Below are 25,201 nucleotides of genomic sequence, written 5' to 3'. Positions count from 1 at the left end.
CTAACATGTATACACTTTAAAAGAGAAGATCGATTGTGTGGGTTTGTCACGGTCCACATCAGAGGCCTGCTGAGCAGGGCTGTCATCATCCACAGGCTACCCCATCGTCCAGTGACTACCCACATTTCAAGCCTCAAACCCCAGTCCAGTCAGCTGGAGTATCTGGCGCATGTGTATCAGTCACAGCAGGGAAGAGCTGCTTGAGATACTGTACAAGGTAACAGGAGGGGTGACAGGCATTCTGAGGTCTCATGGAGTCCAATACAAGAGCATGACGGAAGACGTGATAAATAGTATAGTCAGGTAATACCAGCTAGGCTAGGGAAGGGGCTGTCTGCAATAAAGACGTAAGTAGGATACTGGGAGCATAGGCTTGGGTGCTGTCACCTCTGGTGTGGGAGGAGGGTGGTGAAAACCTCACAGCTGAGAAGACATTTGGTTGGACTTTGAAGGATGAATAGGAGTTGACAAGGGCACATAGCCTCACAAGCAAAGGCAGAGGAGACAGAAATGCCCAGCCTGAGCAGGAAGGAGTAGAGTAGAATTTTCTAAAAGGGAAAGATTAAATTCTATTCTGATCAGCACTGCTAATGTATTAAACAACCAAACTGGGAAATAACCAGACTTAATTGGGAAACAGCCGAAGAATTAGTACCTGGGATATAATGCAGGTCATGCCAATTGCTAGTTATGCATCTAGAACCTGGCAACATAATAGGCCTGTAATAATTATTAGTTAAATGAAAAAATGAATTATAAACCATGTCATCTCTCTAGGCATTATTTTTCTCATCTGTTTAAGAATGGGGTGGATTGATACAGGGAGGTGATCTAGCTATTCCACCTCTCTCATGTGTGTGATCAAGGGCAAACATGATGACAAAACATGAACATGTTATTGTTATGGATTAAATGTTTCTGTCCCTCCCAAATTCATCTGTTGAAACCCTAACCACCAATATAATGATATTTGGAGATGGGGCCTTTGGGAGGTAATTAGGGCAAGATGAGGTCATGAGGGTGGGGCCTCCTGATGGGATTCGTGCCCTAATGAGAAACCACAGAGGGAGCTTGCCCTCTCTCTACCCACTACGTGAGGAGCCAGCAAGAAGGTGGCTGCCTACAAACCAAAAAGACATCTCTCCCCAAAAGCCAACCATGGGAGTTCCCTTTGTGGTGCAGCAGAAACGAATCTGACTAGGAATCATGAGGTTTTGGGTTCGATCCCTGGCCTCACTCAGTGGGTTAAGGACCTGGCATTGCTATGAGCTGTGGTGTAGGTCGAAGATATGACTCGGATCCAGCATTGCTGTGGCTGTTGCGTAGGCCAGCAGCTGTAGCTCCAATTAGACCTCTGGCCTGGTTACCTCCATATGCCTCCGGTGTGGCCCTAAAAAAGTTAACAAAAAAAAAAAGCCAACCATTCTGGCACCCTGATCTCAGACTTCCAGCCTCCAGAAATGTAAGAAAATTTCTGCTATTTAAGCCACCCGGTGTATGGTATTTCATTACAGCAGCCTGAGCAAACTAAGACAACTACGGAAAAAACTTGGTATCTGTGTGCTACTAATCCAGAGTTGGTATAGAATGGCCGATGGAGCCCTAGACTGGGAGGTTGCAGGTGGGGTTCTGGCATGTGGCCCAGATCCTGCCATGACTTGGCTGCCTGCCCTTGGGCCATTCCCTTATAACACATAGGCTGTGCAGGGACAACTCCAGAAGATGCTCTTCATGTAGACTAGGAGCTGGCCTGCTTCAAGCCTCTGATGCTTTATCTCTTCATCTATGCAAAGGGGAAGAGAAATGGAACATATGCTATATAGAAATTCATTTATTCTTTCAGCATCTATTTGTTGAGAATTGACTATGTCTCAGCCACTGAGCTAGGCTCTTGGAGATAGTGCCGGAACATGGTCTTGCCCTGCAAGAGTTTATATTCTAACTGGGGAGACAGATCAAAAGGCAATTACAGCTTCATGTAAATGGGGTCTCTATGTCATTCTGCTCAGGCTGCTGTAACAAAATACTACAGACTCGGGGGCCTAAACAACAGAAGTGTATTTTCTCACAATTCCAAAGGCTGGAAGTCAAAGATCAAGGTGCGAGCAGTCTTTGTGTCTCCTGAGATCCTCTTCTTGGCTTGCAGACTTTTTCTATGTGTCCTGACGTGGCATTTCCTTAGAGCATATTCTCCCCTTTTATAAGGACACTAGTCATATTGGTCAAGGCCCACTCATATCACCTCATTTAACCTTAACTACCTCTTTTTTTTTTTTTTTTTTTTTTGTCTTTTTGTCTTTTCTAGGGCCACACTCGCGGCATATGGAGGTTCCCAGGCTAGGGGTCTAATTGGAGCTACAGCCGCTGGCCTACGCCACAGCCACAGCAACGCGGGATCCGAGCCTCGTCTGCAATCTACACCACAGCTCTCAGCAATGCCGGATCCTTAACCCACTGAGCAAGGCCAGGGATCGAACCTCCAACCTCATGGTTCCTAGTCAGATTTGTTAACCACTGCGCCATTACAGGAACTCCAACCTTAACCGCCTCTTTAAAGGCTCTATACCAAATACAGTCACATTCTGAGCTATACTGGGGGTTAGGACCCCAACACCTGAATTGCAGGGGGGCACAGTTCACTCCATAACAGCTCTTGTGACAGGAAGAGAACAAGGTGCCGCTGGAAATGCAAAGCAGGGGCCTTTAACCCAGGCTGGGGCCCACAAGGCCTCTTGAAGAAGAGAGCTAAGATGCTGAGGACTAAAGGATGAGGCTGGAACCAAGCTGCTATGTTAAATGAATACAACTGTCTGAAGCACTAACATTGTATATTTCTTTGGTAGACTCTGATTTTATTTTATTTTATGGAAGTTCCCGGGCTAGGGGTTGAATCAGAGCCTGCACCACAGCCACAGCAATACCAGATCCAAGCCACATCTGCCACCTACACCTCAGCTTGCAGCAACGCCAGATCCTTACCCCACTGAACAAGGCCAGGGATAGAACCAGCATCGTTATGGATAGTAGCTGGGTTTCTTTCTGCTGAGCCACAATGGGAACTCCTTGATTTATTTTTAAACCTGTTTGGCCTTTGGTAGGAGTGACATACAAAAAGAAACCCAAAAACATTGTTCCAGAGGCCAGCATGCCTTGGGTAAACTGCCTTTCCCTTTTGCCTCTGTTTCCCTATTGACAGAAGCAGGCCATTAGCATCCATTATTTCTCAGGCCCTAATGGGCCATGATTATAGGGAAATCAGACATATTTGGTTCCATTTCTCTAAAATACTGTGCTGACACTTCAGAAGCCGGGGGAAAGGGAGCTGTGGATTCTGTAGCCGAATACTATTTGTACTTCTGCAGCATTATTACTAAGATTTCTGCTTTTCCTCCTTCTCCTTTTTCTGTTTGAGTCTTAACAAAATAGGTGGATAAGGGCAGTCGGGTGACAGGTGTCCATCCAGGAACTCATACCAGTGTTGCATGACTTTTAGCTGCTCCAGGGTGACTTTTGCTCCTTAGGCCAAAGTAACAACTTTGTTTAGTCTGTTGGAGGGGAAAAGGGCTGCAAAAGAAATAGATGCTCACTGTGGGGGGGGGGATCAAACAATTCACAAAGGTTTGATGTGAAAAAGTGCAAGTCCTTTCTTTCCTATTATTCTATACCTCAAGGGTAACCACTGTTAGCCCTGTTTTCCAGACTTCTTCTGATCACACCCAGATATATATACATATGTGTTTTTCTTTTCAAAAATAGAATTACACCACATAGAGATCATAATTTTTTTTCTTTTCTCTTCTCCCTTTTTTTTTTTTTTTTTTTTTTTTTTTTTGCTTTTTAGGTCCATACCCGGGGCATGTGGAAGTTCCCAGGCTAGAGGTCCAATTGGAGCTAAGCTGATGGCCTACACCACAGCCACAGCAACGTGGGATCTGAGCCACTCCTGCAGCCTATATCACAGCTCCTGGTGTGAGCGAGGCCAGGGATCGAACCTGCATCCTCATGGTTCCTGGTTGGGTTCGTTAACCACTGAGCCACAAAGGAAACTCCCAGAGATGGTAATTATCTTTTTACTCAATAATATGTCCTAGACATTTTCTGTACCCATAAAAAAAGAATACCTTCCCTCTTTGTAAAGCTGACATATTTGCCATAGCATGTGTCATCCATTTAACTGTTTTCCAAGTTCTCTCCAGTTTTTTCTTATTATGAGTGATCCTCCAATGAACATCCTCATAGATGTCGCCTTGGTTGAGTATGACTCCAGGATAGATTTCTAGAAGTAGATCACTGGGTCTTGAGTTCATGTCTCTGAGGTGTTTCATTTTACAGAGAAGATTTCAGGCAAGTGAAAATAAGACTTTAAAAATCTATAGGTGGAGCTCCCGTCGTGGCGCAGTGGTTAACGAACCCGACTAGGAACCATGAGGTTGCAGGTTCAGTCCCTGCCCTTGCTCAGTGGGTTGACGATCCGGCGTTGCCGTGAGCTGTGGTGTAGGTTGCAGACTCGGCTCGGATCCTGCATTGCTGTGGCTCTGGCGTGGGCCGGTGGCTGCAGCTCTAATTAGACCCCTAGCCTGGGAACCTCTATATGCTGCGGGAGCGGCCCAAGAAATATCAAAAAAAGACAAAAAAAAAAAAAGTATAGGTATTAATGGATAGCATTTTGTTTAGAATCTTGTGATCCAGAGCATTGAAACAATTTCTTAAAAATCAGCAAATTACTACAGCAGCATATAGCTCTTTTTTTTTTTTTTTAAGTCGGCTCTGATTGGCTGGGAAGCCAGCCACCCTACTCCCTGCTTCCTGCCTGTCGCTGCAGCTGTGTGATCAGTGTGGGGACTCCTGACTGCAGGCCCTTGGGCGCCCCGCTGGGCTTGGAGGCCCTAGTGGCTGCAGTGCCTCCAGCTAGCACTCTGGTTCAGAATGAGCTAGATTTCAGATTGGCATTTGTTTTCTCAAGGGCTTGAAATTGAGAGCGGGACTGCAGCAGTTTTCACTCTCCCTAATATTGCTTTTTGCAGAATCCTATTGTGCAAGCCAGATATTCAACTAAAATCAGATCCTAATGGTTGTGCTGGGTGCTTAAAATCTCAAGCTGCTATAAATTATTCAGTAGTTCTCCTACAAATAAGAAAAACTGCCCAGCACAAATTCTCAGCAGCTCTTCATTCAAAACCTCATTTTTTTTTTTCCACCTTGGGTCATGGTGTGTCATTTACCTACTCCTGATTCCACTAAAATTGGGATTGTCTTCCCCCCCGCCCCCCCGCCTGCCCCCAGCACACAAGGGGTTAAGTTCCTGAGCCCAACTTCCCAAACAGTTTTGCAAGTTATTTAGCAAGGTGTATCTAACAGGTCTTATTTAATAAAGTTAATATAAGCTCCTCCATCCCTGCTCTTTTTCCCTCTTCTCAGTTTTGAGTATTCACGGAATCTGGGTCTGCCAGCTACTTCTGTTTGAAGTTGAAGGCTTGGCAAAACTATACATCCAGCAGGCAAGAAATAACGTGGAAATGTCTACAAGTAACAGTGAAATCTGTTGCATTGTTTTAAGACCTAACTACTTGGGGGGGGGTAGTCCCACTAAATACTGCCTTGGCAGCTATAAATACATTTTAGCCATGATCAAAACCTTTAGAGCAACAGTTAAAAGATATCTAAAACCCAATACCTATCTATCTGCCACTCTTAATTATATACATTGACATGAAAGATATCACTCTTCATTAAATGCTGTGTAATGTTCCTTTTGCCTTTTTACAGTTAGTGCTTTATGTGAATCCTTTATTATTGTCAAGTAGCCAATTTCCTTCCTGCTGCCTTTTACTCAGGTAAAATTGGAAGTTCATTCATTAGATGAACTGCAACAGCTCTAACTTTAAATCTTGAAAAATGTATTTCTAATTAAGAAATTTCCAATCAAGCAGACCTCTAAATCTCAGGCTGTTCCCTTCCCGCCCCCAGGTCTTTATACACATCCTTTTGAATCATCAGCAGTCACTCCTACTGACTTCTTAAGATTGTATCAGGTAAGAATTGTGTTTTTTAAACCCCATTCCTCTCCCCATCTTAGTCCCTGTTTATTCATATTTTTTCATAAGGCATTACTTTGATCCAGTAGCACTTTTAGAAGCGTTATTTTTTAAAGCTCCAGGATACAACTGGAATTCAATTCCAATGTATTTTTCCTTACTTTTTGTACTATTTTCCCTTTCTCCTTATTAAAAAAAAAAAGCATATAAACATACAAAATCACTTGAAGGTAGGTAGTTTCCTTTCCTACATAGCAATAACTTCCATTTCTATCTTTTAATAACTTCTTTGGAACAGCTTACTTGGTTAAGTGGCAATATTGATCCAGTATGCAAATTAAGATATGTAATTTATAACAATACTCAAGGTCATGTTGTAGTTTCCTGTGAGATTTTGTTTTGAAAAGTCAGTTTATGTCATTTTAAACACGCTGCTTGCCTTAGATGCTATTTATTAATACAATTTTTGTATTTGACAAAAGCTTTGGTTTCAAACAATGAAGAAACGTTAATTTCTAAATATTTTACCTCTACAGTTTTATTACTTAATTTCTCCTCCAATACCTGAGTTGTTATTGTGAATGATTTTACAGAAGATATATCCCTTGACACACAATACATCTACTCGCCTTTGTAAAGATGTAACAAGGTCATTTTACATTTTTAAACCACTAAATAAAGTGGTTTAAAAATGCAAAGTGAGCTTAAATGCTACTCTTAACTCTTGCTAACTTTTCCAATGGGAAATCCTAGAAAACTGAATTAATGAAATGCAAGTTACACTTTTTAAACTCTAATTATAACTGTTATATTAACTTGAAGGTGAAACTAAAACTGCTAAACCTGTTAACTAAGTCAAGCGATGTACTTGTACCATACGTGCTATTTAACGTACCAGTGTTAAAAGTCAAATTTCCAATCGAAGTGCCTCCATTCAATCTTCTGGGAATGTATAAATTAACCATTCTGCCCCCAAGCGGTCCTCCTCCCTTCCTCCCTCCGCCCTATTTTAAATGTAGATAGGGCGACTCAAGTCTTTTGAATTTGAAGGGCTGCTATCTCGGCCCCATTCTTTTCATCATCCTGTTTTGAATGACACTGAGCACGTATGGATTCTTTTATAAAAGCACCCCCTGGATGCAGGTCTCGGTACTCCCGGCTGCTCGCTAATTTTGCATTAGCAATTAGTACTGACTTCTCAAAATTGGCTATCTAAATACTGTTCGAGAATGTTCCATGCAGTTCCTCAAAGGTCTTAACCTCTTGCCTCTAGATTTCAAACCCGAGGGGGGAGAACTTGCCTAACTGCTAAATTCCCAGTTGGAGTGGTCTGGAAGAGGATACGTAATCCAAAACTATACATTAATTCAAACCTTCCCAGCGCCTGGGCAGCAAGCAGCCAGCATATGCCTTCTTTTAAAGTCTATTCTACCAATTCACTGACCGCGCAGGGCTGGGCCACATGGTCCTCCCTTCCAGCCAGTCAGCTGTGAGCAGCAGATGGGATCATTTGCATTTTTCTTTTTATACTTTCTTCGACCGGCAAATTAAAATATTTTTTTAAAATTTACATTCTCATTGTTTGCCTTAAATATAAACGTGGCTTAACTGTTGGACTGGGCTTCCCTGACCCTCACACACCACACCCCTTCAAGTCCCCTGAGACTTGAGAAAATACCCGAGGGGTAGGTTTCGTATTTATCAACTTGGAATCTCCAGTCCGGGACTTAGGAGTAGAAAGAATCAGTCTTTATTGAGTTGGTGACTCGTGTTTTTCTATTTTAAGCACTCGGCGCAGATATCCCGCGGGTTTGTCTGTGGCATGTGGGTCTGAGCGCGCGCACTTCTGAATCTCTAGCTCTGCAGCCTCAAACCTCAAAACTTCGGGTTACTAGTAGAAGGCAGCTTTTGAGGCTTTTACAAGAGAGGGCGGCCACCCTTATGGGGGAGTGGCCAGAGCCAGTGTTTCCCAGCGCCGGGGTCGCTCTCCCGCGGCCCGCCAGACTCCATGCCGGCTCCGCGGGACCGCAGGGGTCACCCGGGTCCCCGCGCCCCATGTCTTTGTGCAGACCGCGGCGCGGGAACTCTTGCCCGGAGGGCCACGGGCACAGCCGAGATAGCAAAAATGCGGGAAAGCCGCGGGCACGAGGGGAGGCGCCCCGCACAGTTGCCGATCCGCAGAGTAAAAAAAAAAAAAAAAAGTAGAAAAAGAGGCTTTTCAGGTCAAACTCCTCGGGTCTGAGAAAACACGACTTAGAGAAATGACTCGCGGAGGGAGGACACACGGTGTGCAGGGGACGTTAGCCAGCACGGGCTGGGCTCACCGTGGGTGCACGGCCGCCGCCCCCCGCCCCGGGCAGCAGGCGCTGGCCCACGTGGAGCGGCGCGGCACCGGATGAGCGCGCCGGGCTGCCCGGGTCCCCGGAGTGCGCGCCCCAGCTCCCCGCCGCGGCCGTTCACGCCCGAGCGCCGCCGCCGGTCCCGCGTGTGCCCCGCTGAGGGGGAGGGGCGGGCCGGGGGTGGGGGCGGAGGGGTTGTGGTTCCACTGCAGCGGGGGCTCCTGTGTCCTTGTGCGGAAATGACACACGGAGTCCCGTCACGTCACGCGAGAGCGCAGCGCACGGACACACACAAAGAGAGGGGAAAATACACGGCGCCCGCCCGCCGCCCCCAGCAACTCCCCGGGCCGCCCCGGCCTGGCCCTCCGCGCGCGGCCCCCACTCCCCAGCCCCGCGCTCCCCCCACCCCCCACGTGGCTCCCCAACTCGGCGCGGGCCGGCTCAGCAAAGTACAGAACTCGTGTCCCAGGTAAGTGCGGGGCGGATCAAGCCGGCCGCGCGGTGGCGGCGGCGGCTCCAGAGCAGACGGACGAGAGTGTGGCTGCAACATCCATGCCGGGGTGGGGGCGGGAGAAGGGGAGGGGACGCGCAGGGGGGCTGCCCGGAGCGCGCCCGCGGGAGGAGCGCCCACCCCCGCGCAGGGCCGAGCCGCCGGAACGGGCACCCTGCGCCCACGGACTCGCCGCGCCCATTGTGCCGCGCGCCCCTTTGTGCCCGCTCGGAACGCAGCGGCTCCATGGCGTTCCGGGGAGCACGCGCGCCGCGCGGGGGCGGGAGGGGGGGACACGCAGTGGAACGGTCCGCGGCGCCGCCGCCGCCCCACTCGCGCTTCGCGCCGGCCCCGCACCCCCGCCGGGCGCCACGATGGAGCGGCCGGGCTGCCGGAAGGCTTTGCGAAGCCCGTGGTGGGCTCGGCGCTCGCTCTCGGCCGGGCTACGGCGGGGCACGGCTCGGCATGCAGAATGGGGTGTCAGAGCAGGAGCAGGGGGCGGGGACTGGAGCGAGATGCCGAGCGGGGAGCCGAGGCCCGAGAAGCCGCCGCTCGGAGGGACGCAGCCTCCGGAGTCAGCAAATGGAGCGAGGCAGGCCCGTGGCGGCGGCGGTGGCGGTCGGGAGCGACCAGGGACGGGCCCCGCCGCCAGAGGGCGCAGCGCTCCCTCCCCGGCCGTCCACGGCACGGTTCGCGGTTCCCGCTGCCCGGGAGCTGGAGGCGGGCCCGGCGCCTTGGGCGTGCGCCCGGTTGGCGCGAGGCCTTCCCGGCCAGCCGAGGAACCAGAGTCCAGGCGTCACCCACCTCGTGACCAGCCCCCTCCCTCTTTCTTAAATGTGAGTTCCCACGCAGAGCTTGCCTAGCCACGCCGTTGAGTTGTGCTGTAGCGCCTTGCGTGCCGACAGTTTTTCCAATGTGTTTTTGCAGAGGTACAAGAGTTTGAGTGCTCAGGTGGCCTGTCTGAAGAATTTGACACGCACATGCCCACCTGGAAAGGATGTACGCACGGGAGCTAAGCACTTCTAAGTCAGAAAAGTTCAATTTCACCCTCTTAACGTAACTTGTAAATGTTTCCCGTGTCACGGGACAATGCGAAGAGTGCCCAAAGCTGCAGCTCTGGGAAACAGGCTAGGAAGTGAGCTCTCTGGCTGGGGCTGGCTTGGCATAAAGAAGGACCTAGGAGGAGATCCTTTTGTTATCCATGCTCCCTCCCACCTACCCCCATGTTTTTCTGCTTTTTTTTTTTTTTTTTTCTTATTAACCATGCATTTCGAATTTCCAGTTTCATGTGGGACCCTGTCAGCTCCCCTCACCCTCAGTACTGAGATTTGCGCCAGATTTTGTATCTTCACAGTTTTACTTATCCATGCCCCCTCCCACCTACCCCCATGTTTTCCTGCTTTTTTTTTTTCTTTTAACCATGCATTTCTAATTTCCAGTTTCATATGGGACCCTGTCAGCTCCCCTCACCCTCAGTACTGAGATTTGTGCCAGATTTTGTATCTTCACAGTTTTACTTCCCCAGCCACTAACCCAGTGTCTGATAACTTAGGAGGTGCTCAATAAATTTTGGCTAAAATGTATGGAGAGCTTCTTGGATTCCAGAAGAAAGTGGGACCAGTGCATCTTGTTCCTATTAGTGGGCTAACTGGAGTGTGCATGAAATGAAATTCATGGAAAAACCAGTCTTTAAAATCTGTCACATGGGGAGTTCTTCTCGTGGCTCAGTGGAAACAAATCTGACTAGCATCCATGAGGATGCAGGTTCGATCACTGGCCTTGCTAAGTGGGTTAAGGATCAGGCATTGCCATGAGCTGTGGTGTAGGTCAGAGAGGAGGCCCCCATCCGGCATTGCTGTGGCTGTGACTAGGCCGGCAGCTACAGCTCCTATTTAACCCCTAGCCTGGGGATCTCCATATGCTGTGGGTGCAACCCTCCCCCCAAAGAAAAATCTGCCACCTAAAAACTTACACTGCTAAAGTGAGTTTTAGCAGAGAGGCCATCTCCTTGTTGAAGTAATTTAATAGATTTATGTCCTCTTCTCTCACTACACACAGAGCACTAGTAATAAGGAAGAAGAGAGACCACTTGGGACCTAGTAGACAAATAGTAGCACTGTTAAAAGTACCACGTGGACATAGTTTCTTTACCTTCTTTCTTTTAGTCACTTCTGGGTTCCTAAGCATCCCTTAAATGAGTGAAAGAGTAGAATGTCTAATAATTAGGAGAAGAAAAATTGGAATCAACCCTGACAGAAGTCTGAGTTGGTAAAAATTTAATCTGCAGGAATGTCCCACTCGCTACTTGTTAGAGCCATCTAGAAAGCCCCTGAAGCCACAGGAGACAACATGCTTTTATGAATTGTATTGACACCATGGTGAAAAATTAGGGGATGTGTCCTGTATATATCTCAAGTTTTATAATGTAGAAACACATGATGGTTGCTAGCCAGCCAGCAGAAATAATTTGGAGTTAGGAAGGGTATAGGAGGTTGGGGTGTAGTGCTGTTGTTTTTTCCTGGCACTTAATTTTGATGACAACTTATGGTTCCTGCTCTGTTATTCATTGTGCCCATGATTGGCTAAAGCAAGTTTGGGGAAATTATTTGTTGTTTGTTTTTTGTCTTTTTCAGGGCCGCACCCATGACATACGGAGGTTCCCAGGCTAGGGGTTGAATTGGAGCTGTAGCCGCCGGCCTACACCACAGCCACAGCAATGCAGGATCCGAGCTGAGTCTGCAAGCTCCTCCACAGCTCACAGCAACGCTGGATCCTTAATCCACTGAGTGAGGCCAGGGATCAAACCCACAACTTCATGGTTACTAGTTGGGTTCATTAACCACTGAGCCATGACGGGAACTCCTGGGGGAATTATTTGTAAAATCAATCTTTGGGATGATGGAACTTTTCTTTATCCTCTTGATGTTGGCTATAGGAATGTGTACATGTGTTATTTGTGGTAGAATTGTAAACCATCCTAGAGAGTAAATTTTACTGTATGGTAATTTTTTTTTTTTGCCGAAAGAGAAGCTTTATTTATTTATTTATTTTAGGTTATTATTATTTTTTTAATTGTTATTTCCCTGATACTTTTTTTTTTTTTTTTTTTTTTTGTCTTTTTGCCTTTTCTAGGGTTGCTCCCGAGGCATATGGAGGTTCCCAGGCTAGGGGTCTAATCAGAGCTGTAGCCACTGGCCTACACCACAGCCACAGCAAAACAGGATCCAAGCCACGTCTGTGACCTATACCACAGCTCACGCAGTGCTGGATCCTTAACCCACTGAGCAAGGCCAGGGATCAAACCCACAACCTCACGGTTCCTAGTCGGATTCATTAACCACTGAGCCAGGACAGGAACTCCCACTTTTTTTTCCTGCTGTACAGCATGGTGACCCAGTTACACATACATGTATGCATTCTATTTTCTCACATTATCATTCTCCATCATAAGTGACTAGACATAGCTCCCAGTGCTACACAGCAAGATCTCATTGCTAATCGGTAATTTTTCTTTTTTTTTATTTAAGTCACACATAAAATATGACCCCCGAAGGGATATCATATGTGGTTTGTGAGCATCACCTTGATCTTGCTGTTTCTTTTCCACTCCAAATTGGACAATGGTTCTTCTTCTCCCTTCTGACGTTCCAGTATCTCTTACAGCATTATTATTTCAACCCAGGCTCTTGTGGTTGCTGGAACGAGCTGCCACACATGACCCGCACATGCCAAGCTAAGGGCTGTCCATGCTGGCATCAGGCCTTCAGTGTGTCAAACAGGAGAGGTGCTGCTATCTCACTTGGAGTAGAGCTAATGCCTGGCTTGTTTTTCACTGAATGATGAGACTTTTTACAAACTGTATAGTTTTACAGCTGGGTTTTTCTCAGCAGCTCACCTGTTAATGTGCCCTTCCTCCATTTGTAATTCAACTTGAAACGTATGTACAGCCATCCCTCAGTATTCTTGGGGAATTGATTCCCTTTGGATGCTCATGTCCCTTAGAGTGAGTCCTCTGTATCCTGGGATTTGGAACCCATGATATGGAAGGCTGACTGTATTTAACATCAGCCCCTTTTAGTTGTGGTTTTTTTTTTTTTTTTGTCTTTTTAGGGTCGCACCTGCGGCATGTGGAGGTTCCAGGCTAGGGGTTTAATCTGAGCTGTAGCCACTACACCACAGCTACAGCACAGCACTACACCACAGCTCACAGCAATGCTGGATCCCCAACCCACTGAGCGAGGCCAGGGATCGAACCCGCAACCTCATGGTTCCTAGTTGTATTTGCTAACCACTGAGCCATGACAGGAACTCCAAGCCCTTTTAGTTTTTTGTTCTCTACTAACAGCCACCTGTCCTCTCCTCTTGTCTGATTTTCAGTTATCACTAGCCAATGGAACACAGTTGCATCCATATCTGTAAAGGCATTGATTTCTTAGTTGAATAAATCGCATATTGGTCTTTTCTGGTTTGCAGAGGGCTGTTGGTTTAACCATGGAGCTGGTAAATTGAAGGAGGGAGGCTTGGGGACATTAGGGGTTCATACCCAACTCTGCCCCAACTTTAATTAGCTCATGTGGTCACAAGACAACACACTTGTAAAAGTGGGAAGTAGAGAGGAAGCTCTGCTTATACCTCCTAGGAAAATTAGTCACCAATGTCCACTCAGTCACATGGGTGACTGCTGGGATCTGCTGGCCCTCCTTTTCTCCTTGACCCCAGCTTCTGGATGCCAAGGTTAAAATTAAAAGCTGAGTCTGGCACCTCCTATCATTGATGTTTAAGCAGGTAGCCAATCCTTCCTGAGGCCAGGGAGGGCTTAATACGTAGAAGCCCTTAGCTGAGGAAGACATCACATAAAGTGACATTCAGGAAATTCAGTGTCTAAAGGGTGAGGTGCCACATTGCAGGCAGACAGGGCCGTGCAGTTGTCCTTCGATACATGCTGAAAGATGAGGTTGTACTCTGACTGAATAAGGAAAGCAGCGACAATTACAGCTTTAGAAAAACTTGGGGGAAAATTGCCCTGGTTTTGTGAGGACTGGTATTTTTCAAACTGCATTTGCAGATGTGTCTAAAAATAAAAACAAATTGCAAACATGTCCTGCAAGTCCCATGGGCAGGATGCCACTGCCAAGAGGGCCGGGTTCTGAGAGCCTCGAGGCTCCCAGCCATTCCTACAGACCCAGAGACTGAGCCCGGGCAGAGTGGATGGCATGGGAACATTCTTCCTGTCCTTAGGGAGAGCATTTTGATTTCACCCCTTCCAGCCGAATGTTTCTTTATTCTTTCATTTGAAAGAAATGTTAAAGTTTTGAACCATTTTATTTAATTTTACAGTTTTAAAAAAGATTCACCATTAAGATGCACTTTCAACATGCTTTTTTTTTCCTTTGGCTTTTTAGGACGGCACCCACGGCATATGGAGGTTCCCAGTCTAGGGGTTGAATCAGAGCTATAGTTGCCGGCCTAAACCACAGCCATAGCAACTCAGGATCCGAGCCAAGTTTTCAACCTCCAGCACAGCTCATGGCAAAGTTGGATCCTTAACCCACTGATTGAGGCCAGGGATTGAACCCTTGTCCTCATGGATACTAGTCAGGTTCATTAACCGCTGAGCCACGACGGGAACTCCTTTTTTTTTTTTTTTTTTTTTAAAGGAGACTTTTTTTTTTTGGTCTTTTCTGGGGCTGCATCCGCAGCATATGGAGGTTCCCAGGCTAGATGTCGAATCGGAGTTATAGCCGCCAGTCTATACCACAGCCACAGCAACGCCAGATCCTTAACCCACTGAGCAAGGCCAGGGATCGAACCCACAACCTCATGGTTCCTAGTTGGATTCATTAACCACTGAGCCACGACAGGAACTCCTTAAATTTTTTTTTTTTTTTTAAAGAAGGCTTTATCATAGAGAACATTTACTGAGTGCTGTGTGCCAGGCACTTTTTCCTTTGTAGTTTTCACCAAGCCCTTAGGAGGTGAGGCAGTGTCATGCAGCTCCTTTAACCTGAAGAAAACACCAAGGCTTGGGCTGGTAAGCCACTTGCCCAGGGATTGATAGAACCCACATCTGTCTGCCCCTAAAGTTGAGTAGGGAATTCCATTTTCTTTCAGGTCAGCTGCACTGGTCCCTGCCTTGGTGATCCCAAGGCCCACCAGCCTGATGACTTTCTCCTGCCTCTGAGCCCACCCTACAGCCTACAAAGGTGTGCTCAGCAGGGAAAGGAGGAAGCAAAGCTGGCAGTCATGCCACCTTCAGGCCCAACTCTTCTCAGAAGGCTGGAACGAAGCCATCACCCCAAGCCCACCGCCTCTTTCCTTGCCTCTGCTCTCTGCAGCACCTCCTCTTCCCCTCGAGGCATAGCCTGCTGGCCCCCCTGCTTCTCTGTTTGCAGAGTAAGGGCTCGTGTGAGGGTTGCTCAGGCGAACATGTAAAACACTGAGACCTGGGAGCCAGCGCTACATGAATGGTAGCTGCTGTCCTCCTGTTCTATGTTGAAGTTTTAAAAATCAGTAAGACCAGTGCTGGGGAGGTTTCATGAAGTCAGACCATGTGACTTGGCAGGATGAAGTAAGGTTTAGTTAGGTCTTAATTAAACTGTTTAAATCTTTGCCTATGTTTTATTAACATCTTTAAATAGACTGGGGAGTTCCCGTCGTGGTGCAATGGTTAACGAATCCGACTAGGAACCATGAGGTTGCGGGTTCGATCCCTGTCCTTGCTCAGTGGGTTAAGCCTTGCTGTGAGCTGTGGTGTAGGTTGCAGACATGGCTCAGATCCCACGTCGCTGTGGCTCTGGCCTAGGCTGGTGGCTACAGCTCCAATTAGACCCCTAGCCTGGGAACCTCCATATGCCGCGGGAGCGGCCCAAGAAATGGCAAAAAGACAAAAATAAAATAAAATAAAATGGACTGGGCCTGTTCTCCCAGCTCTGCCTTTTGTAGGTGGCCTCCCTGCACAGCCTTTATCCCCAGGGTCCCAGGCTCCTGTCACGTTCCTATTCTGGGGCTCCCTTTACCCTGGAAATGGGAGTGGAGGTCCGGAGGATTTGCCCCAGAGAAGCCTGAGCTCAGGCTGCAGGGCCAGGCCCTGGGACTGAACCTCAGCACAGGGTGAGCCCTGAGTCCCGAGGATGTTTCCGATGTCGTGGGGCAGAATCCTGAGTCAGCTGGCGGGAGTTGCACGTCAAGGTTTCAGGAAGCCCAAGTACTTCCCATTTCTGGGCCTGCTGCTGGTCCTGTGTGACTTGGGCAGCCGCAGTCCTCCGCCAGTGCCTCTGATTAGCCTCAAGCTGCTCTCGCAGGAGCCTGGGGCTAGGCTCTCCTGAAAGAACTTGCTGCAAAGGCTCCCCCAGCACTCATAGCCCCTGTGGCCGGGACAAGAGGACACTTTGCTCTGGAAACCCTTGGAGCGCTTAGGGAAGAGACCCACCATCCTGTGCGGGTGGAAGGCTTTGCCAAGGGATGGCCAGGCCAGGTGCCCCCTGCTCGCCTGGCCGTGGTCTGGCATCCAGCTCCTAACAGGGACAGTTCCCCTGTCAGACTCTCGCGTGACTCCTTATCATGCACTTTAGCCGGTGACCTCAGAGCCCTCCTTCCTTTTTCTGTGGCCCAGCCACTCCTCAGCTCTCCAGACCTCCCCTCCCCTCTGCTGCATCCTGCCTTTTCACCCTGGAGCTAGGCCCTGATTTGCCCACTTTGGTCCAGTTTGAGGATTTAGGGAAGGAGGGCTCTGGGTGCAGGTCAGAGCATCTCCCAGGGTGCTCAGAACCCAGAGACAGGGCTGCCTGTCATCCAGAATGCAGAGACTCGGCAGGCCCAGCCACGGGAATTGCAAAGCTACTCTCCAGCTAAATTCTTTTCCCCAGCAGACTCTAAGTGAACTGGCTTCAGCATGCAGCTTAGATCCCTGATCCAAAAGACTTGGTCTGGGTCTCCGGCTTTGTTTTTTTTCCTCCCATGAAATGTGGCTTATTTTAAAAAACCCTCGAAGGATCAGACAACACATTGATGAAGCCTACAATGCACCCATCAGGAAATGGCATTTCCTTAGTGTTCAAAGCTGATCTTTTCACCTTTTTGTTCACACCTGGGCTTGTGAGCTGAGACTTACTGATCTCCCCTCCCCGTATAATACTGAGGAGATTTTTACACGTTCAGAGGCAGAAATGAAAGGTCTGGGCTAGTTTGTCAGTTGTTAAATTGTTTCTTAGAGTGTCAGTATTTTAAGTACTTCAGTGATTTGATTTTTACATTCTTAGCTTGTGGTTCTTTGTGGGTATAACCTGGCTAGGCAGTAAAGATTGCGAAGATGCTTATTTTTTCATTTTTGAAAATTTCTCATTTTTAAAGAATTGCATGCTCCCTCTAGCATATGTGGAAAGTAGAGGAAACTATAAAGAAAAAAGTCATCCATAATCCTCCTAACTGGAGGTAATTAACATTTTGACGTATTTTCTTCATCTGCTTTATGGCATTTTTATATTACATTGTTGAGATACCTCAGTGACGTCTGAAGTATGTTATTATTGACTGGGTGGCCCTGTAATGAACAATTGATTTTGAATCTTTACGCATAATTTAATGCTCGGCTTTTTCTGTCAATAGAGGTTTTGAAGTCCTGTGTTGAGGAAAATGTGTGGAAGTTGACTTCCCGACTTTCTGTCATGGAAATAACCATTGTGATCAAAGGTGATCTCCATCCAGGTCACATTGAGTTTGTTGTCCCTTCCATTTTCTCTGCAGCTTTTTGTGGACGTATCAGTAATTAATAACAGCTGATGGGTGCAGAGGGCCTACTGCAGGATTTCCACCCTCAGCCTGACCCTTGAGTTCCTGCCTGTGCTTAACCTGAGATCAACTCGAAGTAAAAAGACCCCATGGCCCAGGTTCTTTGCTCTTCTGGTCTTGGCTCATTTCGTGTTGTAATTTTAAAGTGCTTGGGGCTCTGTAAATGACGGAAAGATTTGGTTATAGGTCTTTAGAAGCTGAAAGTGATGAGGAAGATCACGCTATGCCCTTTTAAAACATCGACAGGGTTATTTCCGAAGCAAAATCTTTCTTGGAGTTTCCGTTGTGGCGCATCAGAAATGAATCCGAGTAGGAACCATGAGGTTGCGGGTTTGGTCCCTGCACTTGCTCAGTGGGTTAAGGATCCGGCGTTGCCATGAGCTGTGGTGTAGGTTGCAGACGTGGCTCGGATCTGGTGTTGCTGTGGCTGTGGTGTAGGCTGGCAGCTATAGCTCCGATTCGACATCTAGTCTGGGGACCTCCATATGCCGCAGGTTTGGCCCTAAAAAGACAAAAGATGACCAAAAATATGTATATAATAATTTCCCTCTGGAATTTGCTTTAATGTTATTTCTTCTAAAGGAAAATAAATCTTGTTGGTCCATGTCAGAGGTTAAAATGGTTTCTATCCAGATCACGAAATAGTCGTCTTCTCCACAGCTGCAGCTCGCAGCCTGGGATGTTTATTCGATGTGAGTTACAGTTGTTATAGAAACCTTAATGTAATATCGTCTAACCTTGAGGTTCTGACTGCTCTTTCCTTCCTGTTGCTGTTAGCTTCTGATGTTTACCCACCCTCCCCTCCAACCCAAGTTCCCAGGGTTTCGTCTTTATCCTCCAGGTCCTCCCACCTCTGCCCTGGGTTGGTTTCCATCCCTATAAAGAAGCTGGACTGTCGGTTAATCCCCCCTGTGCAGAGGAGAGTCACCCCACCAGCACCACCAGCTGCCTGTCACACGGTGGGGAGCATAGCCACCAAGGCACAGGTCAGGGAGGCCAGGGCCACTCCCCACGGGATGATTTGGAGCAGGTTCCTAACCCCCGAGCCTCGGGTCTCACACCTGAAAAATGAAATGATCTCCGAGGTCCCAACTGGCTCTAAAGCTCTGCCTCACTTGTAAACTGAGACTAAGAAGAGTTTCCACCTCCTACGATTGATCGATCGTTAGGTTAAGTGCACTTAGTAGAGTTCTTAGCACAGCATCTTCCACAGGTAGGCTGTTAGTGTGCAAAAGCACAGGGCAGTACAGGGAGCTGGGAGGTAGCGGCACTGCAGGCTGCTGCCTTCAGGGATTGCCTGGGGAGCTCCCACAAACCCCTGTTGGACACCTCTGTCAGCACCCTCAGTGCTGGCCTTAGGGACTCTTACTGGTTTTCAGCCCTTGTCTGTCCCCTCCCAAAGAAACTACTCTAAATCCTTGTCTCAAAACCTGCTTCTGGGGGAACTCAAACTAAATAAGTGATACAGAAATTCCCGTGATACATTAATGTACTCTCAAGGGCTCTTTATACCCTTAAAAGTTACTGAGGACCCCAAAGAACTTTTTTTTTTTTTTTCGCTTTTTAGGGCCACACTGGTGGCATATGGAGGTTCCCAGGTTAGGGGTCCAATCAGAGCTGTAGCTGCTGGCCTACACCACAGTCACAGTGACACTGGATCCGAGCCATGTCTGCGAGCTACACCACAGCTCAGGGCAACACCAAGCTGTATACATGTCACATCTGGCAGAAAGTATCTGGAAGGACTCAGATACTTAACCCACTGAGCGAGGCCAGGGATCAAACCCACAACCTTATGGTTACTAGTCGGATTTGTTTCCCATGCACCATAACGGGAACTTCCACAAAGAACTTTTTTTTTTTTTTTTTTTTTTTTTTTACTGTCAATATTTACTGTGGTAGAAACTAAAACAGAAGGAAAAAGTTTAAATATTTATCTACTAATTCATTTAAAAAATAACCAAAATTGGGAGTTCTCTTGTGACGCAGGTTGAAGGTCCAGCATTGTTACTCTATCTACTTGGGTGACTGCTATAGTGAGGGCTCGAGCCCTGGCCCGGAAACTTACGCGTGCTATGGGCATGGCCAAAAAAAAAACAAACAAAAAAACAAAAAAACAAAACCCAAACCCACAATAAATCCATTATAAATTAATGTCAATAACATTTTTTATGAAAATAATTATTTTTCCAAAGAAACTAAGTGAAAAGAATGCTATTGTTTACATTTTTGCAAATCTCTTTCATATCTGACTTAATGGAAGAGAGCCGAATTTTCATTATCTGCTTCTGTATTCAATTTTTTGCAAAATAATGTATCATGTAGCCTTTGGAAAAGGCTCCTCCACGTCTGTGACAGGAAGGAGGCAGCAACATCTCAGTGTTATTATGAAAATAGTTTGATCTTCTAGACCCCCTGAAAGGGCCTTGGGTGTAGTGGTAAATGCTCTCCAGAAAGAAAAAAAGTGTCGATTTCCATAGTGTCAATTCCCACCATGGCCAATTTCAAGCTGCCAGCTTGACCTCACTGGTCAGGGAGTTGGGGAGAGACACACAGTCTGTGCAGGCCAGTCCGAGCCAGCTGCCTGCCACACTGCACTGTATACATGTCACATCTGGCAGAAAGTGTCTGAAAGAGTCCTCAGGAGCATTGACCTGGTTGGGTAGCCCAGTGCCTGCAGGACAGGGGACTTTTTAACTAAATGCCTTTTATACCTTTCAGATTTTGTTTCAGGCACATGTATATATAGTCCGAAGAAAAGAGAAGAAAAAAGACTTTAAGCATCTTCCCTTAAATGAATTCTATGGAGTTCCCTTGTGGTGCAGCAGGTTAAGGATCTGGCATTGTCACTACTCTGTGCCACGGGTTCAGTCCCTGACCTAGGAACTTCCACATGCAGAGGGTGCCGTCAAAAACAAAACAAAACAAAACAACCTCTATGAGTTGACCTATAATTGTCAATCCTTCCAGCTTTTCCATTTCTTTGTGGCATCCGTTAGAATTGGTTCTTTCCACGTACCAGTGACTGGTTCCCACTCCTCTGCCTGCCTCTTGCCTCCTGCCCCAAGCCAGGTGAGTCCTGATATTTGGAGGCAGATTCAGCTGTTTTTCAGGATGAGGCACAGAGGTTATACCTGCCAGCTACTATGTTTATGTAGCCAATTTAAGCAGTTTATCCTTTGTACTTTGATACTTGAATGTCTAAAGCATTTTGTTTCTTGAACATTTGGGATTACCCTTTCTTTTGTGTTTTTGGTAAACTGAAGGCTTTCTGATGACCTGATTTTCCCCCAACCCATGTGCCTTGCATGGAAAATTGAACATTGTCCATCTCTCCCTTTGAAGATAGAGACTATTAGGTATAATGATAAAATTATATATAGTCTGCAACATTTAAATGTTTACCAATGACCATCACTTTGCCTCAGGCTTCCTAAGCTATTTGGTTGAAAAACAAACAAAACCTTTCATTTTCACTTATTGGATTAAGTGAAATAGGAGATTGGTCCTGTTTGAGAGTTACTCTCCCATAGGTCACCTGTGTCTTAGAACCCGGGCTGTTTAACTAGAGGCAGCAGCAAGCTACAGGGGTCTTCTTGACACACGCCCCCTTCACTCCTTTAAATCTCCCCCTGGGCGTGGGTTTCTCAGGAACATAGAACAGGCACCCCTTGGGGAAAAGCTGATTTTCAGGGACACGTGGATGCTTAGTTGAACTGTCTCACAATCTGAGATTCGTGGTGAGAGGAATAAGACGGTTTTGAGGAGAGAATGTTAAAATGAGAAATTCTGTCAGGTCCTGCAGGCAAAGGAGATCGTAATCCTAGCAGCCCGGTGGGAGGGTGCTGAGGTAGTTGGTAGCTCCTCTGGAACGTATAGTTGTGTAAGCCAAAGGAATTTCTGCGGCATGCTTGGCATCCTGGTGTTGAGTGTCCGCCCAGGATGAGCAACCTTGTGACCTTCATCTGGGCAGATGACCGGGAAATGGAGGTAGCAGCGTGTGATACCCATCCCCTTTCTACCCAGTCAGGACGGTGATGTGCTGCCTCCGTGTCAGCTCGGGATGCTGGGAAGTGACCCACACATCCCATCCTTCTGTAGGGACGTCTGTACTGTGACGTGGAGTCTGTATAAGCACAGAGCAGACTGGTTTTTCTGGTAGTGACATGGAGAAGAAAGGCGATTTCCAGCTGCTGTTGGACTGAGAGATCCAAGGCTGGAAACTGGCCTGTGTGTTCATCAGAAGAATGAGGATTCTGCTATTCCCTCTCCCAGCGGCTAAGAGATACACACAGACTTGATTTAAATCCTAGTTCTGCCCTCTACTAGCTATGTGACACTGGGCAAGTACCGGTCCCCAGTTCCCTTCCTCCCCTGTCCAATGTTCAAATATTTTACTTCTGTAATCAAAGTGATATAAAAATAATTTTTCCAGCCTCATCGCGGTCTAGTTCACAAATAAAAATTGTAAGTATTTACTACGCCCCCAATATTTTCTACCGGCAAAATTGGGATTGAAATAGTTTAGGGTGAGATGGAGGTGCACACCAAATGGCCAGGCAGCGCCAGGCCCCAAGTTCTCAGGCTGTGGATATTAATGAGAATTCTCATCTCACTCCCCACCACTTGAGCCAGATGCACTTGGTTTTCCAGACTTGCAAATGGGAAATTCCCCGGCTTCCCAAGGAGCTGTGGCTTCTTTGCTGGCTAGGAGGGAAGGGGCCCACCACACTGCATTCCAGGTTACTTCTCTGCTAAGCTACCATCTGTCAACTGGCCTATAAATGAAATTGGAAATGTCTTCCAAAGGAGATGCACTGTGGTGTCCTGAACGTCCACGAAGCTGCCGCCGTCGCCACCCCCACTTCTCACCTCTTCCCGTGAGCTTGCTCAGCCTTCTCTGGCCTCTCTTCCCACCCGCAGGTGGCTCAGGGGTGTACCCCTCCTTCATCATTTTCTGACGCGAGAGTCAGGGGAAGATCAGAATTCAGGTGCTAAATTGCCCACGTTAGTGTCACATGGTGGTGGTTCAGCACTTAGGCTTCGGCTCACCTGCCCCTCGCCTGCGCCCTGGTCCCGCGCCGCTTCCGGAAACGGAAATGGAGTGTTAGACGGCCATGTGCATGCTTTTCTCGCGGGTTGTTTCTTCACCTACTCCTGGCTTTTCTTGTAGCATTCGCTCATCCTTTTCATGCTTTCTGTTCAGCCAGAGTCTTTGTGGATCCCCTTTCTCCCCAAATAAACCATCCGCTGTCTCCTACCTTTCCCACCACTTCTCTCCAGAATGTAGTTTGTTTTGTACCCTATACCTTCTCCAGCAACTCAGTGCTCATTCCTCCTGAGCCTCCCTGTTGGGGATGGGTTATGTGCAGGGGAGGCAGGGTCTCCCAGGGCGGGCGCAGCTCCGGCCCTCACAGGGTTGGAGGCTCAGATCATTTCCTTGAGAGGCCCCTTGGCTGGCCTGGGAATCAGGCCTGAGTTTCTGCCCAGCATGGGCCAGACTTTCTGCCTGACAAGAGTTCTCATGCCCACCTACGTGCCCGTGCCGCCCTCCCCTCAGAGACACCTAAACATGAGGATTATTTCCTTGGAATACAGTGGAAATTGTCTTTGCTAAAATTCACCATTGGTAAAATAGTTCTCGGATTCTTGAATTTACTATTTATTCGCCCTCCATCTCACCTGCATGGGATGGTTTTCAAATAAGAGATAGTTTGGTAAGTAGGGATTCATTTTATTGTAATTTCAATTTCACATAAATCTTAAATTTCCTTGGAAAGTTAGTAATACGGGGATGAAAAGAATTGTGCCTATCATGAAGTTATTGTGATAACTGAGAATAGTGCCTGCCATACATCATGGCACTATATTATTGTTGCTATATTAGTGGTTTTTGCAGTTATTATCATGTGCTCAGATTACCTAGACATACTCTCCTGCCCTCCCCAAATCTGTCCATCTGAAGCAGGACCACATACCATTCCACGGCTGCTGGGTGAATAGTTTATTGAACTTTGTAGATGACGTTTCTCTTCCTTATAGAAATTTCCTAAAGCTACTCCTTAGCCTGCTTCCCTCTGACCCTTAACCAGAATGGGCACTCAGTAATTTGCAAGCAGCTTTACCTTTGTGGGAACCGCATCTCCTCAATGTAAATAATAAACGCTCTAGTCTTTTCCAAAGTAAGGACCTCTTTTATACTTTATCCTATTTATGGACACACTGTTATGTAATTAGGGGAATCTCAAAGTTGTAGCGGTGCTTTTAATCACAGTGTCTGTTCCATTTCACTGGGGCAGTGAGAGTGAGGGGCTGCTCTGCCCCAGACCTTGCAGCTGATACAGGCCACCTCTCCTGCCTCATTCCCTCATCAATAAGAAGGGTGGTTTGGACCAGATCGTGTAGCGCTCAGGAGATCTGGGAACCCACAGTGCCTCTTTCTCCTCATTGTTGCTGAAGAAAGGGCTAGACCAGCACCATCTAATAAAAATATGCCACATATGTAGATTAAAGTTTTCTAGCAGCCACATTAAGAAGTGAAATTAATTTTAATAAAGTATTTAGTTTAGCCCAGTAAATCTGAAGTATTATCATTTTAACACATAGTCAATATAAAAATTTACTAATGAGATTTTTACATTCTTGATGCTGTGCTGAGTCTTTGAAATTCAGCATGTATCTTACAGCACATCTCCATTCGGAGTCCATGGGAGCCACATGTGACTAGTGGCTACTAGTGTGTGTCATAGACAGCACAGGTCTTTTTTGGACCACCTGGAGTCCTAAGACCTCAGCTTAGATCATGGGGTCCACAGGCTCCACCCTTAGTCAGCCTTTTCATTTTATGGCTAGAATTTACACGACAGGGAGTAACAGATCATCCAAACTGGGGTCTTTCATAAGACTTGATTTTTTCCAATATGTTTGCTTTTTTGGGAAGTGGCTCTCAGTTGATGTTTTAGGATGCATTCTGCCCTCATAGTCTTGGAAAAGCCCTCCCAGCAGGCATACAGGAGGCCTGGCCGCATCTGAGCAACTGCGAACAAGAGGATGCAGTTTTCCTTGATGTCGCAGAGCCATATCGGTTTAACCTTCTCTTACCCAGAGCCAGGGTTGGGAGGGCAAGGGTTTTTCTCATGGGTAGGTAAATTTACAAATAAACAATAAATCAAGACTTTGTCTTTGTCTTTTCATTTAGTGGAATAGAAGATGAACGCAACTGAATTCAGTGAAGATGTAGAAGAAGGTAAAAAAACCCTTTAAAAATATTTTAACTTAATACTTTTATTAGGCTATACAGTCCCATCGTTCAAAATATTAAAAGATGTATGATGGAAAGTCAAGGAAAAGTCTCCTCTCACTCCTGAGTCCCATCCCCCACCACACACCGATTTTATTTTGTGTATCTTTACAGAGTTTCTTTCTTTCTTTTCTTTCTTTTTTTTGGCCAGCATGCTGAAGTTCCCCAGCCAGGCTCTAACCCTCTGTACAGCTATAACCAGAGCCATAGCAGTAACAATGCTGGATCCTTAACCTGCTGAGCCATGAAG

At 47.0% G+C, this 25,201-nt stretch overlaps 2 protein-coding genes across 2 annotated transcripts in view; both read left to right on the top strand.

The window, feature by feature from the left end:
* Positions 1-7,605, top strand: part of PDSS2 (decaprenyl diphosphate synthase subunit 2) — a 288,051-nt gene extending 280,446 nt beyond the window's left edge. Inside the window, exon 9 of the mRNA XM_084976744.1 lies at positions 5,968-7,605. The gene's annotated coding sequence lies outside the window, so the exon portion shown is untranslated. The remainder of the gene's footprint in view (positions 1-5,967) is intronic.
* Positions 7,606-8,642: 1,037 nt separating this feature from the next.
* BEND3 (BEN domain containing 3) overlaps positions 8,643-25,201 on the top strand; it is a 35,751-nt gene continuing 19,192 nt past the window's right edge. Inside the window, exons 1-2 of the mRNA XM_021090612.2 lie at positions 8,643-8,843; positions 24,850-24,897. Coding sequence (XP_020946271.1) covers positions 24,861-24,897 — 37 coding nt within the window. The 5' untranslated portion in view covers positions 8,643-8,843; positions 24,850-24,860. The remainder of the gene's footprint in view (positions 8,844-24,849; positions 24,898-25,201) is intronic.

The sequence above is a fragment of the Sus scrofa genome, chromosome 1, assembly GCF_054392235.1.
Source record: "Sus scrofa isolate SSC_HxYL_T2T_F1_AM1 chromosome 1, Sscrofa_HxYL_maternal_Yorkshire_Landrace_v2.0, whole genome shotgun sequence".
Classification (NCBI taxonomy): domain Eukaryota; kingdom Metazoa; phylum Chordata; class Mammalia; order Artiodactyla; family Suidae; genus Sus; species Sus scrofa.
The sequence above is the reverse complement of the archived record's forward strand: the minus strand, read 5'-3'. Positions and strand labels throughout refer to the sequence as shown.